The 17666-nt window shown below is 41.9% G+C and overlaps 1 protein-coding gene across 1 annotated transcript in view; it reads right to left on the bottom strand.

Moving 5' to 3' along the window:
• CARNMT1 (carnosine N-methyltransferase 1) overlaps positions 1 to 16959 on the bottom strand; it is a 47879-nt gene extending 30920 nt beyond the window's left edge. Inside the window, exons 1-3 of the mRNA XM_036330809.1 lie at positions 16505 to 16959; positions 7229 to 7424; positions 6006 to 6169 (exon numbers count right to left, since the gene is read on the bottom strand). Coding sequence (XP_036186702.1) covers positions 6006 to 6169; positions 7229 to 7424; positions 16505 to 16749 — 605 coding nt within the window. The 5' untranslated portion in view covers positions 16750 to 16959. The remainder of the gene's footprint in view (positions 1 to 6005; positions 6170 to 7228; positions 7425 to 16504) is intronic.
• Positions 16960 to 17666: the final 707 nt, after the last annotated feature.

The following is a 17666-nucleotide window of genomic DNA, read 5'->3' as shown; positions in this document are numbered from 1 at the left end:
TATTATTTACTTCAGTTTCCACTGTTCCTGTACATACAGTGTCTGCCATTCAATAAAAAAATTATGAAACATGCAAAGAAGCAAAAAATGTAACCCACTGTTGTGAGAAGAAGCCTTCAACAGAGCTGACCCACAAATAGCACATATGTTAGGATTATCAGACAGGGATTTTAAAATAACCATTAAAAATGTTAAAGAATCAAGTGGAAAAGGCAGATCACATGTACAAATAGGAAATTTCAGCACAGAGAAAATACACACATACGACAAAATCTATCAGTGGTTCCCAACCTTTTTTTGGCCATGCCCCATCTAAGTATCTCTAAAATCCTGATGCTTCCCGCAGTGACATATAATTCTTATTCAAAAAGTAAACTCCTATTCACGTGGAGGAAGCCTAAAAGGCCACTAACTTGGTCTAAAACAAGCTTCCAAAGAACATGGCATCCATGAAAGAGAAAAATAAAAGAATGAAAGGATAGTTGAAGTACTAGTACTGAGGAAGAAAGCACTAAGAAATTGTTTAAAAACAAAAATAATATGAAGTGATATAAAAAAATAGCAAAGTGTCAAAACATAATAGAGAACTGAAAGCATAAATAGGTCACGACATATATTTATATACTGTCTATGAGGCCCCTAGAACCATAAGAAATGCAAAAAATTCATTGTTAATAACTCATTCTCAAATTGGCCCCCTTAAAAATCAAATTGCCCCCCGTGGGATGTGTGCCCCACATTGGGAACCACCAAAATATATGTATATACTGAAGTGCTAGAATGTTTTTTTTTAATGTATCAGAAATAAGTCTTTCAGTGAGGTTTATCAACAGACTGGCATAATAAAGAATCAGTCAAGTTCAAGTAAGGTCAATATAAATTATACAAAGTAATATACAAAAAGAGTTAGGGGGCAGTATGGAAAAAGGGCCATACCAAACCTGACAATGTCACCGTTTAATGTACCTGGAGTCCCAGAAGAGAAAGAAATAGAGAAAAGGGGAGGAGAAATACATGAAGAGACAAGAGCAAAGAATGTTTGATTTGGTGATATATATCCAAACCTCCAGAAGCAAAGCAAACCCCAAGCAGGATAAACAAAGAAACCCACATCTGGCCCTAACCAGTTTGGCTCGTAGGTAGAGCGTCAGCCTGCGGACTCAAGGGTCCCAGGTTCGATTCCGGTCAAGGGCATGTACCTCGGTTGCAGGCACATACCCAGTGGGGAGTGTGCAGGAGGCAGCTGATGGATGTTTCTCTCTCATCAATGTTTCTGACTCTCTCTATCCCTCTCCCTTCCTCTCTGTAAAAAAAATCAATAAAATATATTAAAAAAAAAGAAACCCACATCTAGGCACCTTATATTCAAACTGCTGACAAACAAAGTTGGGGGTGGGGTGAAGGGATGGGGAGTAATGCTTAATGAGTACAGGATTTATTTGGGGTTGATGAAAATGTAGAACTAGAGAGATGTGAAGGAGGCACATTGTGAATGTACTTAATGCCACTGAATTATTGAGTTTAAAACAGTTACTTCTGTTATATGCATCTCTCTTAATTTTTTTAAATGAGGAGAAAAAAGACATGAATATATAATTCTCAAAACAAAAAAAGATACAAAATGGCCCTTACACATATGCAGATGATAACTTCACTCATAAGAGAAATACAAAATAGAATTATGCCAATATACAATTCCCCACCCATTAGACTGGCAAAAGTTTTAATACTAATATGTTGACAAACAGGCACTTCCATAAATTGCTAGTAGGAAGGCAAAACCCTTAAAGGGTACGTGGCAATAACTGTGGCAGACAGATACTAAAGTGGCCCCCACTTCCTGGTGTTCACTCCTTTTTATAATCCCCTCCCTTTGAAAGTGTAAAGGACATAGAATTGCTTCTAACCAACTTATATCACTTCTGTGATTTTAAAAAATATATATTTTATTGATTTTTGACAGAGAGGAAGGGAGAGGGATAGACAGAAACATCGATGAGAGAGAAACATTGATCAGCTGCCTCCTGCACACCTACTGGGATGTGCCCGCAACCAAGGTACATGCCCTTAGCTGGAATCGAACCTGGGACCCTTCAGTCCGCAGGCCGACGCTGTATCCACTGAACCAAACTGGTTAGGGCAACTCCTGTGATTTTTTTATGTTACATTATGAAAGACTCCATTTAGAGCCTACCTGTTCTAGATTTTTCTTGCTAACTTGATAAAGTGGCCATTTGTGAAAAACCCACAAGATACAGAACTGCGAGGCCTCTAGGAGCAGAGACAAGTTTTTATTATTTTCAAAGAGGACATGTATTCTAGATCTCATCATGAAGAAACATCAGTGTCAAACAGGAAAATTCAATAAAATAATTTCCTTGTATTCTTCAAAAATGTCAATGTCATAAACTCAGGCAAAAGGCCAAGGAACTGTTCCAGATTAAAGACTAGGACATTAGACAAGAGAAGGCAATGTGGCACTGAAGCAAGATGCTATCTATACTATTGGTTTTGAAGTTGGAGGAAGGGAACCAAGGGACTAAAGGAAAGCAGCTCAGCCTAGCTAAAACCTTGATTTTAGTCCAGAAAAACTGATTTGAGATTTCTGATCTCTAGAGCTCTAAGAGAATAAAATATATGTTCTAGACCAGGGGTGGGCAAACTTTTTGACTCGAGGGCCACAATGGGTTCTTAAACTGGACCGGAGGACCGGAACAAAAGCATGGATGGAGTGTTTGTGTGAACCAATATAAATTCAAAGTAAACATCATTACATAAAAGGGTACGGTCTTTTTTTTTGTTTGTTTTATTCATTTCAAATGGGCCGGATCCGGCCCGCGGGCCATAGTTTGCCCACAGCTGTTCTAGACAAACAAACAAACAAACAAGGAAACAAAAGATTAAGATGTTATAATCAAATGTACTACAATATCCTAGATTGGATTCTAGACTGGACAGAAAAGTGAGTGTTATAAAGGACATTATCAGGATGATTTATGAAACTTGAATATAGGCTATAAATTAGAAAACAGTATTCATAGTTAATTTTCCTTAATATGATAATTGCACTGTGTTTATATTAACACATTGTATGCAGGAAACGTATTTATACGCTTTACGTATTTATACGTTCTACCAGTGTAGTAGAGCGCGGGACACGTATTAATACGTTTTTTATAGACTAGCGGTAGAATGCGGGTAACGTATAAATAGGTAAACTAAAGTTATCGTAATTTTACTGAACGTTGCCATTTGCGCAAAAAATTAGCAAAAATGGCCCGCGCCACCTGTTAGCGTGCGATAAAAACTACCCGCAAACAATGTGTTAAGAGAATATAAGAGAATATCATTGTCCTTAAGAACATACATATAAAGTAGGGAGAGTAGGAGGCAGGAAAGTAGAAAAAAGAAATAATAAAGCAAATGTAAAATGTTAAGAATTTATGAATATAGGTAGAGTATATGAGAGCTCTCTATACAAATTCATACATCACATCTGTAATTCTAAAGTTATCCTAACTAATAAAAGAGAAACATGGTAATTGGTGTTCGACTGCTACCCTTCCCATTGGCTAATCAGGGCGATATGCAAATTAACTGCCAGCCGGCAGCCAGGCAGCTTAAACTGAACATGAGGCTTGCTTGCTTCAGTGACGGAGGACTCCAACGTTCCCCGCCTGCTTGCCAGACTCTGAGCCTGCAGTTTGAACATTGTAACAAATATAGAATCTAAACAAAACCCCAGAAACCTGCTTTCAGCGAGCCGGGATCTCAGAGCTGGAGTTGATACAGAGTTTCGATTATAGAACCGAAACAAACCAGATACCTACTTTCAGCAGCTGAGGCCTCAGAGCTGGAGCCAAGCCTCCGAGCTAAAGCTGGACCAGAATAAAAAAAAAAAAAGAAAGAAAAAAGGAGCAGTTGGGAGCTTCAGTCCCAGCCTGAAAACAGCCCTCAGCCCCTCACCCAGACTGGCCAGGCACCCCAGTGGGGACCCCCACCCTGAAGGGTGTGTGACCAGCTGCAAACAGCCATCATCCCCTCATCCAGGCTGGCCATGCACCCCAGTGGGGACCCCCACCCTGATCCAGGACACCCTTCAGGGCAAACCAGCCAGCCCCACCCATGCACCAGGCCTCTATTCTATATAGTAAAAGGGTAATATGCCTCCCAGCACCGGGATCAGCGTGACAGGGGGCAGCACCCAAACCCCCTGATCGCCCTGCGGATCTGTGTGTGACAGGGGGCGGGGCCACAACCTCCCTATCGGCCCTGCTCTGTTCCTGACAGGGGAAAGCGCCCCAACCCCCTGATGGGTCCTGCTCTGTGCGTGACAGGGGGGAGCTCCCCAACCCCCTGATCGGCCCTGCTCTGTGCGTGACAGGGGGCGGTGCCCAACCCCCCAATCGGCCCTACCCTGAGTGTGACTGAGGGTGGCATCGCAACCTCCCGATCCGCCCTGCTCTGTGCATGACAGGGGGCGGCGCCCCAACTCCCCAATCGGCCCTGCTCTGAGCCCGACCAGGGGCTGCACCTAGAGATTAGGCCTGCCCTCTGCCACCCGGGAGCAGGCCTAAGCCAGCAGGTTGTTATCTCCCGAGGGGTCCCAGACTGCGAGAGGGCACAGGCCGGGCTGAGGGACCCCTCCCCGCCCTCCCGAGTGCACAAATTTTTGTGCACCGGGCCTCTAGTCCTATATAATAAAAGGGTAATATGCAAGTCGACCGAACAGCAGAACGACTGGTCGCTATTAAGCACACTGATCACCAGGGGGCAGACGCTCAACGCAGGAGCTGCCCCTGGTGGTCACTGTGCTCCCACAGGGGGAGCACCGCTCAGACACAAGCTGGGCTACGGCTGGCAAGCACAGAGGTGGTGGCGGGAGCCTCTCCTGCCTCTGCAGCAGCGCTAAAGATGCTAAGGATGTCCAAGTGCAGCTTAGGCATGCTCCAGCAGAGGGACAGCACTGCCTCCCCCCCACCCCCTCACCCCGCCCCAGTGCACTGATGCCGTATAACCTGGGCCTCTAGTTTCAAAATAAAAACTTCCTTTAAAAGAGAGAAAGAAGGCACACACACATACACACACACACACTGAAATTTCTTAAAGATGTCAATCACTGAAGAAGGGAAGGAGATCAGGAAAAGGAACCTATCTGAAAACCTGAATTCCATCCAGTGGTTCTCCTTATATAATCTCTTCATCAGGAGTTTCTAACCTGATATCCAGAGACCCAAGGGGTCTATGGAAAGAATTCACTGAATCTATGATGGGAATAGGAAAAAAATTACGCTTTAATTTCATTAACCTTTAACTGATACTTTTCAATTATAAACGCAGGCAACAAATAGTAGTTTTGGGAGTACCTGTACTGTTATCAACAATAGAAATCACGTTTTCACTTCATATTAGTTACTGAAATTCTCAAAATAACATATGCACTGTTCAGTATTTTCAAAATACAGTAATTCTTACTGCTAGATTTTAATGCAATACATGAGAAAGAGCGGCTTTTTAAGTTTTTGATAACTGTATTTCAAAATAACTGGTTTCTTGGGAATCCTATGTATTCTATCTTATACATTTATGTATGTTATTCTCATAGGCTTCAGACTGTTCAAGGTTTCAACATAAAAAAGTAAAGAATCTGCTGTAAGGTATCAATCCCTCATTTGCTTACAAGGATGTCATAATGAGGAAAATTAAAACAGTTTGCAGCTTTCTGCTCTGCCATAAAGCAAATGATAAAGACAGCATTGAAAATGAACATTCAATCTAACCCTCTCATTATTTAATTTCCAATATGTGCTAAAGCAAAATTTTTTCACGTTAACTGCAACCTCACATAAAGCATCCAAGAACAAATATACCACCACACACCCACACATGAAAAAAATACAGGCACAAGTAACTATAAAAATGAATCAAGACTGTGAAATGCCTCATAGAAAAACTCAGTGCTTACATATCTTAAAGAAATTGGTTAAAAACAAGATACTATTTACCATCTCTCTTTTGGAAAATTTTTTAAAATTTCTTTAATGATTGGCTGGTAGCAGGCATCCCTTTCTGCTTTTCCACTTTCACACCAGTCTCTCACAAACTGTTTCAATGTGGATTTTAACTTATCCATGTCAAATGTAGATGCTGGCATAATCTTCCCATTCCCCTGTTTAAAAAAGAGAAATCAATTAGTTTCTGAGAAAAGTAATCAATCTTGAATATAGTTAAATAAACATGCTACTAAGAGGCTATATAGATGGTTTAGTGGATAAATCACTGGCCTCTCACCTCAGCAGGGTTTGAGTGCAGCTTGCGATCCTAAATGAAAAGTTTGGTGGTCTCACTTCTACCCTCAATAGATTATGGTCCATTAATCATGAAACCACCATATAATTAAGCAGTCTTTACTCGGGAGAGGACCAGCATTGCTATGGAGATCAAACATTCTCTCTCTAAGAAAGAAAAGAAAGTCCTTCCAGGTCATTGATGGGGCAGCATGGAGAGGCTCACAGTGGAGTGGCCCAACTGTATCTATCCTGTGGATAAAAAAGAGGACTTCAGTTTCTATTACTGCCAGTCCCTTCTGCTTTATAAGTGAAAATCATTTCTTAAAAGATGACTTGCCCTGGCCAGTATGGCTGTTAGCTAGAGCATTATCCTGTGCACCAAAGGGTCATGGGTTTGATTCCTGATCAGGGCACATGCCCATATTGTGGGTTCAATCCCTGGTTGGGGCACATGCAGGAAGCAGCTGATTGATGTTTCTCTCTCTCTCTCTCTCCCCGCCTTCCCCTTTCTTTAGAAACAATGAAAATCATATCCTTGGGTGAGGGTTGAAAATAAAATAAAATAAACAAAAGATGACTATCAACAGATACAAGATACTGGGAACAATGAGTTTAGCAAGGGAAAGTAATTTTACATAACTACTAAAGTAGTTTATAAAAATTTAAGTCACTACTCTATATGCCAGAACACCGTGAAAGTGTATCAAAATGCCAAGAATTATCTTAGTATTTAAAGAAAAAAGTCAGTTAACAAATCCAGTTTTTGGCATACTGTTCTATTAAGCCTAATCAAATGACTGAGTACACAAGTGGAAACATTCTCTAAGTAGAGCAAATGACCAATGCAAAATTATAAAAATGAAATCCAGAAAGATAAAGACCTCAAAATATTGAGATTAAACTCTAAAATAAAAACAAATAGAACAAATTTCACATACATTTTCTCCATATTCTTTATTTTCAAACATATGTATGCAATCATTCACAATGGTCAGTAGTATTTCTTGATTATGATCAATGCATTTCCGGATCTTGTCCAAGTGGAGAAGAAACTGAGGAAGGAGTTTCTGTTGATTAGCTGGAAGTGATCGAAACTGTCTTTCTGTTCGGTTCACTCGCTCATGCATACTGGTGCTAAAACATAAAAGGTGTTTTTTAAATTGGCAAAAAAAATTCTCAGCAGAGGCCAATCTTACTTTAAGGTTGTCTTTCTGTACAATTATTCCCTTAAAATCTACATAATAAAAGCCTAAGCGACCTTTATGGTGGAATGATTGGTCGCTATGACGCGCACTCGGGGGCAGGCGCTCAATGCAGGAGCTGCCCCCCTGGTGGTCAGTGTGCTCCCACTGGGGGAGCGCCGCTCAGCCAGAAGCCAGGCTCTCCCGCCTCCACAGCAGTGCTAAGGAAGGAGCAGCGAGCAGGCAGGTGGTAAGGAGCAAGGGGTCCGGGACTGAGAGAGGGCACAGGCCAGGCTGAGGGATTCCCCCTGCCATGCACGAATTTCGTGCAGGCCTTTAGTGTTGAATAATGTACTGTCACAATCTTTTGGTTCCCTAAAGCAGTGGTCACCAACTGGTGGTCTGTGGACTATTGGTGGTCTGTGAGGTCCGAAAGGTTGGCAACCACTGGTTTAAGGATACCTTTGGAGAAGCAGTTGCCAACCAGCGGTCCACGGACCACTGGTGGTCCATGAGGTCTGAAAGGTTGACAACTGCTGCCCTAAAGGATATCCACTTAGAAAGTCTTAATATGTTTTTACCTTAGTACAAATTCTCTAAGCAGTCAAACAAAAGACAAACTGTTTATAACCAGTAAAAGTTATAAACACCAATGAGAAGAGGGGGACAAAATATTACAGAAAATTAGTGTACAATAAGTTTATTGTTATGATTTCAATTTTCAAACTTGAAATTTTCAGCAAAAGTAGCTGAATGCCCTAGAAACCTCCATCAAGTTAACAGAATGCTGCTCTGAAATTGCTTTAGGATAAAAACGTGTTTTGAAATAAACTAAGAGCCAACCAAGTTGAATTTTTCAAAATATCATAAAAGATACTAGAGGCCTGGTGCACAAATTCATGCACTGTGTGTGTGTGTGTGTGTGTGTGTGTGTGTGTGTGTGTGTGTGTTGTGTGTTGTAGGGGGGAGGGCTGGATCTCTCAGCCCAGCCTGTACCCTCTTGCGGTCTTGGACCCCTCACTTCTTACCGCCCGCCTGAAGCGGAGGCAGGAAAGGCTCTCCACTACCGCCACTGTGTGTGCTCGCCAGCTGTGAGCCTGGCTTCTGGCTGAGCGGTGCTCCCTCTGTGGGAGTGCACTGACCACCAAGGGGCAGCTCCTGCATTGAGCATCTGGTGGTCAGTGTGCGTCATAGAGACCAGTCGTTTCGCGGTTCAATAGATTTGCATATTAGGGCTTTATTATACAGGATTATGTATCACAAAAGTAGTAAACAAATTAAAAATTGAAATTCGATAGCATCTTACATGACAATATTCACACTTTGCATTCTTAAAGTTTCCAAAGAACTATGTCCTGTCAGGTATGCCTCAGCAGCTAAAGTACAATCTCAAAGAGTCAAGGGTTCCATTCCTAGTCAGGTCACATTCCAGGGTTTCAGGCTCTGGTTGGAGCATGTGCATGAGGCAACTCATCAATGTTTCTCTCCCCATCTCTCTCCCTCTTTCCCCCTCCCCTCTCCCCCTTCTTCTCTTTCTAGAATCAATGAAAAACATATTCTCAGGTGAGGATTAAAAGTTTCACGTTGGGAACTACCTATTTATAAAATCTGAAAAGAACATCATGCCCTAGCTGGTCTGGATCAGTGGCTAGCGAGTTGGCCTACGGACTGAATTCCGGTCAAGGGCACATGCCCAGGTTGTGGGCTTAATCTCCGGTGGGAGCGTGCAGGAGGCAATCAATCAGTGATTCTCTCTCATCATTGATTTTTCTATCCGTCTCTCCCTCTCCCTTCCTCTCTGAAATTAATAAAAATATATTTAGAAAAAAAATGAAAAAAACATCCATTTTTAAAAGTTAAATGCTATACTCACAGTGAAATGCAATTTTACTTCAATCAGATGGGCAAAATTTAAAAGCCTGTCTATCTGAAATGTTGGTAAATAGTGGAATAATTAGATATTTATATACTGATCGATGGTGGGTACATAAATTAGTACAACTACTTTGGAAAATAATTTAGCATTACCTAGTAAAGCTTAATATGCACATTCCACATGACCTAGCAATTATACTCCTAGACACATACTCAAGAAATTCCTGCAGATGGTCACCATGAAACATGAAAAAGCTTTATCAGAGCACTGTTAGATATAACAAACTAAAAATCTGGAAACAACCTAAAGGTCCATCACCAGTAGAGTGAACAAACAAAGTACAGTATAGTCACACAAGGAAATGCAGTTAAATTAATAAATTATGGCTATATACAATATGGATAAAACTCAGGAATGTAAATATTTGCTTAAAAAATCAAGTTGTAGAAAAATACTTAACGTATAATTTCATTTTATGTAAAAATAAACAATATATTGTAGGAAGTGAACATATGTAGAAAAACTACAAGGAAAGCAAGGAAACAAAAATTCAGTAAAGTGATGTGCTTTGAGGGGAAAGGGATAGGATATTATTCTTTTTTAAAACTGGGTGGTAGATTCATGGTGTTCACTGCACCATTTTTTTTACATTTTACATATAAAAACAAATAAACGTGTATGTTTCTTTATTTACTCAATATTAAAAAATACATTTTTATTTGGTTGCCTGGATTTCTCTATTCATCCAAACAACTCATTTTTACCTTATGCCAAATTACTCTGTAGTTTCTGAACAGTAATATTTAAAGAAGTTCTGAAGAAGCTTCTTATAAAACTTGAGTAAAAACCTAGACATGTTTTTGGGAGCTCGGGTGTGGTGGTATTCAGGGGTTAGAGGCAATGTGAAAAGATCAAATTGACAGTGATTGGTTGTACTGATGTCTGCTCTTTTGCTTCATCCCTCTCCAGACAGTATAATAGTGAGCTCTGGAATCAAATAGATCTGGACTGAAATCCAGCTAATGTCCCCTATTTACTATGTGGCCCTTGGCAAGTTACTTCCATTCTCTGTCCTCCACTGTCTCATATATAAAAACATGAACAACAGTGGTGACGATGAGTACAGAAACTATCATCCATTGAGATTTAGTAAATTCTGGCCACTAAACCAAGTCATTAAGCGCTTAAATATAGTAGGCATATCTAATTAATAAAACTATTATGTTGACAATGAAAATATGGAAAATGCAGAAAAGTGAAAGTATTCTTTTAATTAAAAGTATAAATCCCTCTTTTAGAGGCAACCACTTCTAACTTGTTGGCATATTTCTGTTTTGTTGTTTAAGACAAAGTCATTTAGCACCTTTCTCATGAAAATGTGGTAGGTAGACAAAACAGCAGATCATCTGGAAGTGGTTAGGAATGGAGAATCTCAGGCCCTACACCAGACCTACTGAAATGTGATCTGCCTTTTGACAAGATCTCCAAATTATCCATATGCATATTCAAGTTCTAGAAGCATTTGTAAGTCTTTATCCTTATTAGAGGAATTTTCCCAGGTCAGAAAAAGGTTCTCAAATGACTATATGGCAAATGACTGCAATGATAGTTCATCATTTCACCTTATGCAACCAAAATTTACTTAGCTATTTCCCAAACACTGGGCATCTAGATACTTTCTCTTGCCCATATGATAAATTTTTGTGTTCAAATCTGTCTATAGTGTAGAGAAAAAAATCACCACAAATTCCCCAAAGAATGACCAGGTCAGAAAGGATAGTACTTTTAAGTCTCTTGATACAAAGTGATTTTCAGAAAGATTGTACCAATTTATATTTCCAGCAGTAGAGTATGACACTAACGGAACTATTTAAGGAGACCATGCATGGTATGTTGCAGAGTTGCAAGTTTACAATTTACTGTCAAGAGATTAAGTAGTCTTTTAGTACTTCATTTCTAGTATTCCTGGACACTGGGTGCCCCACAATCATTCTCTCACTATAGCTCAAAAATCAACATATCCAAAATGAATTTAGCACGTCCCACCAAAAAAACTTGTACTTTTTCCTACGTGGCTGGTATCAATGAGTGGCATACCATACTCAAGTCAGAAACTAACAAGTCATCTTAAAATGCCTCTTCTCATAGCCCACACAATCAATTAAGCACAAGATCCTTTTGATTCTACTTCATAAAACTATCTGAAAATTATACCCCTCTCCAATGCTTTAGCTCAGGCCCTCATTATGTTTCCCAATGATTACTGAGAGGCCTGCTACCTAGGAATGCTGTCCCCAACCTAACCTCCCCATCAGATGAATTCTTCTAAAATACAAGTCTCACCTTTGTCACTATTTAACCTCCATATGTCACCACATGTAAAAAACAATCAATAAATGTTCAGTGAGGCAATCTAGGTGCCACTTTTTGTTCTCTATGGAGACTACTTATTTCCATGATAGCAGGGGAGCTGAAGTAAGTTATGGATTGGTCAGAAAAACCTAACATCTTTGCTGTCAATTCCTGTTACAGAAGTGATGTAAGTACACAGCGTGGGATGAGCTGTAACATATCCCTTAACCCTTGGTTACTTACTGATATGCCAAGCTATCCCTAACAGACATCCACAGTGACTCTCTTGAAGTGAGGTTTTACCAAAGTCGAGAAGAGTCCAATCCTTACTGTACTATTATAACTGGGGATAGCTTCACTATTCTGGAAATGCTTATGAGGAAGAGAGTGAAGAAATAAAATGGAGTCACTATATAGTCAAGCTATGAAATTACTAAAATCAGGTTGAGGTCTGAGGAAATTATTTTATTGTTGTTTTAATCAGCCTGGAACTTAACATTTTGAATTTTCCAGTTCTGCAGTAATGCCTGGACATGCATGATCACTCAATGACGGACTCATGTATCAAGACCACCTGACATCCATAATCCAGAATGCCTGACATACCCAGGACCAATCCTAGTGCAGAGAATACAGGACCGATTATTCTCAAAAATGCACATTTTACTATAAGAACTCTTAACTTTTTTTTTTCTTCAAAACACACCTGAGTTCAAAAAAAAAAACCTGAGTTTTTGCCTAGTGGTGTTTCCAGTTTGTAAATCCTAGGACACTTGAATATCATTTATTTTTAGCCAGAGCCTCCAGGCTCTTTTTTGAGTGTGTTGGACAATTCTTTGAGTGTGTGTTAAGACAGGGGTGGCAAAACATGCTTCCCCACCCCTGGCTACTTGGTCTGTTTTTGTAAAAAGGGTTTTACTGGATCATAGCCATGCCCACTTATTCACCTACCGGAGCAGAGTTGAATAGTTGTAACAGAGACCACTTAGTCCCAAGAGCTTAAAATATTCATCGCCTAGCCTTTTAATAAAAAAGTCTGCCTACCTTACTTTAAAGCAAGCATGTCAAACTCGTGGCCCACGGGCCCCATGTGGCACACAACTAATATTTTTGTGGCCCAGCCAATATAACAGTATGTAAGAAGCGTTTTAATAAAAATTTTGTAACTTAATTTTTACAATATCCTGTTATACATAATTATTAACAAACTACAACGTTCGCTAATGACTGATTACTATAATCGTGTTGCATTAATTTCCCTTAGGCGCCATCCGCACAGGCGCACCATTTCTCTCCACTAATACTAGCAGTGAATATTTTAGCAGCCTATTGCCATGTCATTAGTCTTGGACTGACTTGTTTGGTGTGCACTACAGGAAATATTTCACTTTCAGAGAAAAAGAAAAATAGGTTCATTTGCATTACGCTTATTAATTTGTGCAGTAATTCAGTGTCTGGTAAGTTAATGTTCAAGAAAAATATTAATTTTTATTTAAATTTTCTATTATTTTATGTTAATGATGACTCGTTTATTTCAGCCCTTTGTATTCAGCATTTCTCTATCGAAATAAACCTATGTTTCTATGAAAATAGAAGCATTTGGGGTTTTTTGTGGCCCACAGAAACTTAAACCTTATTTATTTGGTCCGTGTTAGCCTCTGAGTTTGACATGCTTGCTTTGAAGGAATGTTTTATAACCTTCAGACTCTCCTTGGTTCTGAACTCAATCAGCATAATAAGGCCACATCTTTTGGCAGCTAAGGGGAGAAAGTAGTCAGCAGCTGACTTCTGTAAGGGTGTCTCTACCTCCAGCTCTCTCTAGAAGGCTGGTCTAGGCAGTGACCCTAACTCTGACTCAGTGGCCTTTGATCAGGGTGGGTTTATGCTGGGTGTGAGCCGAAGGCCAAGGTCAATGACCCATCCCTCTGAACCTGTTGAACTCTAGAATTCCACACAGGAAAGCATACCTTTCAGAAGGAAAGTCTGCTTCAATCCATTTAAAATATGTATTAAATACCCAAGGTTAAAATTGTCTTACTAGTATCACTGCTTATAAGGGTAAAATTTTAGTAAATGATTTTGGATTTCAAGCCAGACGCTACCACAATTTGGTTGTGTAACCCTAGGCAAGTTACTCACCTCTTCATATGCCTATCCCCTCACCTGTAAAAATGAGCTCTACATCTCAGTTCTAAAAAATAAATCTCACCTAACCGCTGTTTCCAAGAGTTGGCCAATTCTGACAAGATCTTTGATCGTTCAATTGTAATATTTTCCATGTAACTAGGTATCTTCTTCATAACAAGAGTAGTATTTTAAGGCTAACAACATTTTTTTTGCTATGCATTACAATGCTATAGTCATTTTTAGAGAATGCCATCTAAGTAAAATCTGTAGGAAGTACAACATTGGAAGCCACTGGAAAGAGAAAACATTAATAAAAAGACATTTCTTGCCCTATGACTTTCATCTAAATCTCATATATATTAAAAGGCATTTAGCAGTAAAACCAAACTCTGGCTACTGAGACTGAGGAAATGCATTTTTAATTTTATTAAGTTTTAATTAGTTTAAGTTTTAATTTAGCCAGATGTAATTAGCGGCCAAGGTATTAAACAGCGCAACTCTAGAAAATCATAAAATGTTGGAATGTAACAATCCAGTGTTTTCTGCTACACGATGCTTTCTGTAACGCTAATCCTTTCAGTGATATTTTAAGAAGTATATTTTTAATCATATACTTTTCAGTCTAAAGATATAAAGTGTTTCATCAGAGAGTACATAAATAAAAAGGATTGTTTTTAAAAAATGAAGTTTTCCTCAATCCCACATTAAACTGGTAAAGGAGAGGGATGAGAGTATAGAAAACTGTATCACTACTAGAACATGCACACAATTGCTCTTTTTTATATTGCCACACTTGGCTCCTAGATTCAGGTCAAAGTCCCTCTGCCCCCACAACAAAAAGGTCCATCTGATACCTAATTATAATATCATTTCTAAATTAGTCCTAACATTTTAGAACTGGGTGCACACACACATTTTAATTATGTCCATTATATTCCCAAGACATTCCCCAATATTCTTTCTAGATTTTTTAATAGTAAAATGCACAGAACTTTTCTGCATCTACCACTCTTAGCTATCTAATGTCAGCTGCTTCTCCTGCCACAATAATTACATCAAATTCAATCCTCTGGTTATCTGCCTTCCTTCCTCTGTTCATGCTAAATAAAATCCCCATACTACTAACTTCCTTTTGGGCTCTTTAATTAATGCAATTCATGGTTCCTATCCTTATGTTTAGTTAGTAAATTATGTCATCAGGATCTTTGAACTTCAGCCCTGGCCGGTTTGGCTCAGTGGATGGGGCTTCGGCCTGCGGACTGAAGGGTCCCAGGTTCATTCTGGCCAAGGGCACATGCCTGGGTTTCGGGCTTGATCCCCAGTAGGGGCATGCAGGAGGCAGCCCATCAATGATTCTCTCTCATCTTGATGTTTCTATCTCTTTATCCCTCTCCCTTCCTCTCTGAAATAAAAAATATATATTTTTTAAAAAGATTTTTGAACTTCAAAAATTCATGTCATAAATGTAATCAGATTCTAAACAACTTTAAGCTTTTATTGAGCGAGTTTCTAAATTCAGAATAATAATGGACTAGTTTACCAACTGTTCACAAATTGACAGACTACTTGGGAATGACATGTATTTCTTTGCTATTATTTCCTATTTGTTAAAAATAGAGCTTCAAAAACCTATGGCAAGCACTGGTGACATAAAAATAAATGAGGCTGTCCCTGCCCTTGGGAAAGTCAGAGTCAAGCAACATAAAAAAAGTTTGCATAAAGCACAGCAGAAGCCCATCTAGGGAAACCATTTTTCTCACGGGGAAGGTCATGTTTGATTACAACCGCAGACTCAGAATATGTCCCCCAGTGGACTCATCTCTTACACGAATAAAATACTACTTTTCTTTGCCTACAAATCCAGTTGATTTAAGTCCCATTCAGATCTCTAAATTAAAACTTTGTGGCTAAGCTTAGTTGAACATCCACCTAGAAGAAAAGTAGAAGTTAGCCAACTATAAAGCCCTACCACCACGCCAGGCTCACCCAGAGAATTCGATACATATTTGCAAAATAAAAGATCGCAAAGGTGGCTCTCACCGTGCCTTCTCTCCAGCCCCTCCTTAATTAGCAAATGTTAGAACACCCGGACCACCTCCGACCCCATTTCACCCACCAGCTAGCTCGAGACACTGAGCCGCATCACTCATCGCTCCCCACCAACGTGCTCGCACTTCCTCGGCGCCAGGGGGTGGGGTGGGGTGGGGTGGGAAGCTCAGGCTGTTCTCACAGGAACTGGCCAGTTTGCGGAAACGCGTCCTGCCGCATCCCACGTGGAGGTGAACTTGGGCTCTGCGGGTGTTCAGTTTGGAGACCATCGACAACACAATCATGCCCGGCACTGGACAATCTACCACCACCCTCTTCTGTCTGCAATCGTCACAGCATTTTTCTGATCACCCCCACCGGCCTCAAAGCCAGACCTTCCACGTGGGATGGAAGGCAGGAGAGCCAATCTGATCCTGCGGTCAGAAGACAAGAGCAGCGGACGGGTGAGCAGGGCCGAGAGGGGGTAGGACGGTGCGAGGTGACTCGGGGACCCCGAGGTCAGCTCAGGCGGCCTGGGCCGGGAATCCCGGAGGCGTGGCGGCCGGGGGATGGGGGAGGGAGGAGGGCGAGCGCGGGGGCGCAGCGGGCGCTCCGACGGGCCGGGCCGGGGTCCGCCGCGGGCTCCTTACCCGTAGTAGCGGAAGGCATTGATGATCTTCCAGAAGTGCTCGCGCTCGAGCCTCTCCTCCTCCTCCTCCGTGCTGCGCGTGGCTGCCGCCGCCGCCGCCGCCGCCGAGTCCACCGCGACCGAGCCCAAACGCCCGGCGGAGAACTGCACTTCCACCTCCCCGCTCCCGTCGCGGCCCCCGCCCCCGCCCCCGCCGTCCTCCCGCAGCCGAGAGGCGGGCGGCGAGAGGCGCCGCCGTCGCTGCATCGCTGCCGCGGCCCTCAGCCTGGCTCGCTTGCGTCTCGCCGCGAAGGAAAGCGTGGTGGCGGCTGTTCGGCCTTCCTCTCGTCACGCCCCCTGCTCGCGGTGCGCCCCGCCTCCGCCGGCCTCCGGCCTCCAGCCGCGCGGGATGCTCCGCCGGGTCTTCACGGCTCCCAGACCCAGCGCGCAAGACCAGGCGAGGGGACGACGGCGAGCCGCGGCCGCCTGCGCTCATTGGCTGCCGACCTTGGGCGACGGCGCGTGACGCCACGACGACACGCACAGTGGGCGGGGCAGAGGGCCGGGTGGGAGGAGCGATGGAGGAATTCCCGGGTGGTGCTGGCCTGACACCTGCCAGCGGCCTCGTGGGTGGAGTTCAAGAGCCTGCAACTGCTGGATCGTGGAACAGGCAAGAAGCTAAAGGACAGCGGAGGGAAAAGCAGAACAACAGGTTAAGCTTTGATGAATTTATCCGGAATTTTTATTTCACAAAGTCTAGAAGGAAGGTCTTGAATTCTCCCTAATTTAAGTTTTAATTCATTTCCTAAAGGAATTTCTCCTTTTACTTACATAAGGGGAGAGGAACACTACCATCTTGTCCGTGTCTAGGGACCTGTGAAAAGCCTAATCGGGCCCTGACTGGCGATGGCAGCAGAGGAAAAGGCAGGAACCTAACTCTAAGCGGTACCTGCCCCTGGAAGACCACCAAAGTGCACAGGGGCCCCAATGCCTCACCATTGGCGAGGCACTAGCATCTAATCGTGGCCCTTAACAATGCACTGGCATCTAGGTGGGAAATAGAGAAGTATATTCACTATGTTTTCTTATTTTCTGTATTCTTGACGCTCTGCCACCCAAAGCTTCTCCTGGGAAGGGACTGCCCCGCCCAGGGCTAGCTAACACCTAGAGAGAGCAACAAATTC

The sequence above is a fragment of the Myotis myotis genome, unplaced genomic scaffold (genome assembly GCF_014108235.1).
Source record: "Myotis myotis isolate mMyoMyo1 unplaced genomic scaffold, mMyoMyo1.p scaffold_m19_p_12, whole genome shotgun sequence".
NCBI classification, from domain to species: Eukaryota; Metazoa; Chordata; class Mammalia; order Chiroptera; family Vespertilionidae; genus Myotis; species Myotis myotis.
This window is presented reverse-complemented; position numbering and strand designations above follow the sequence as displayed.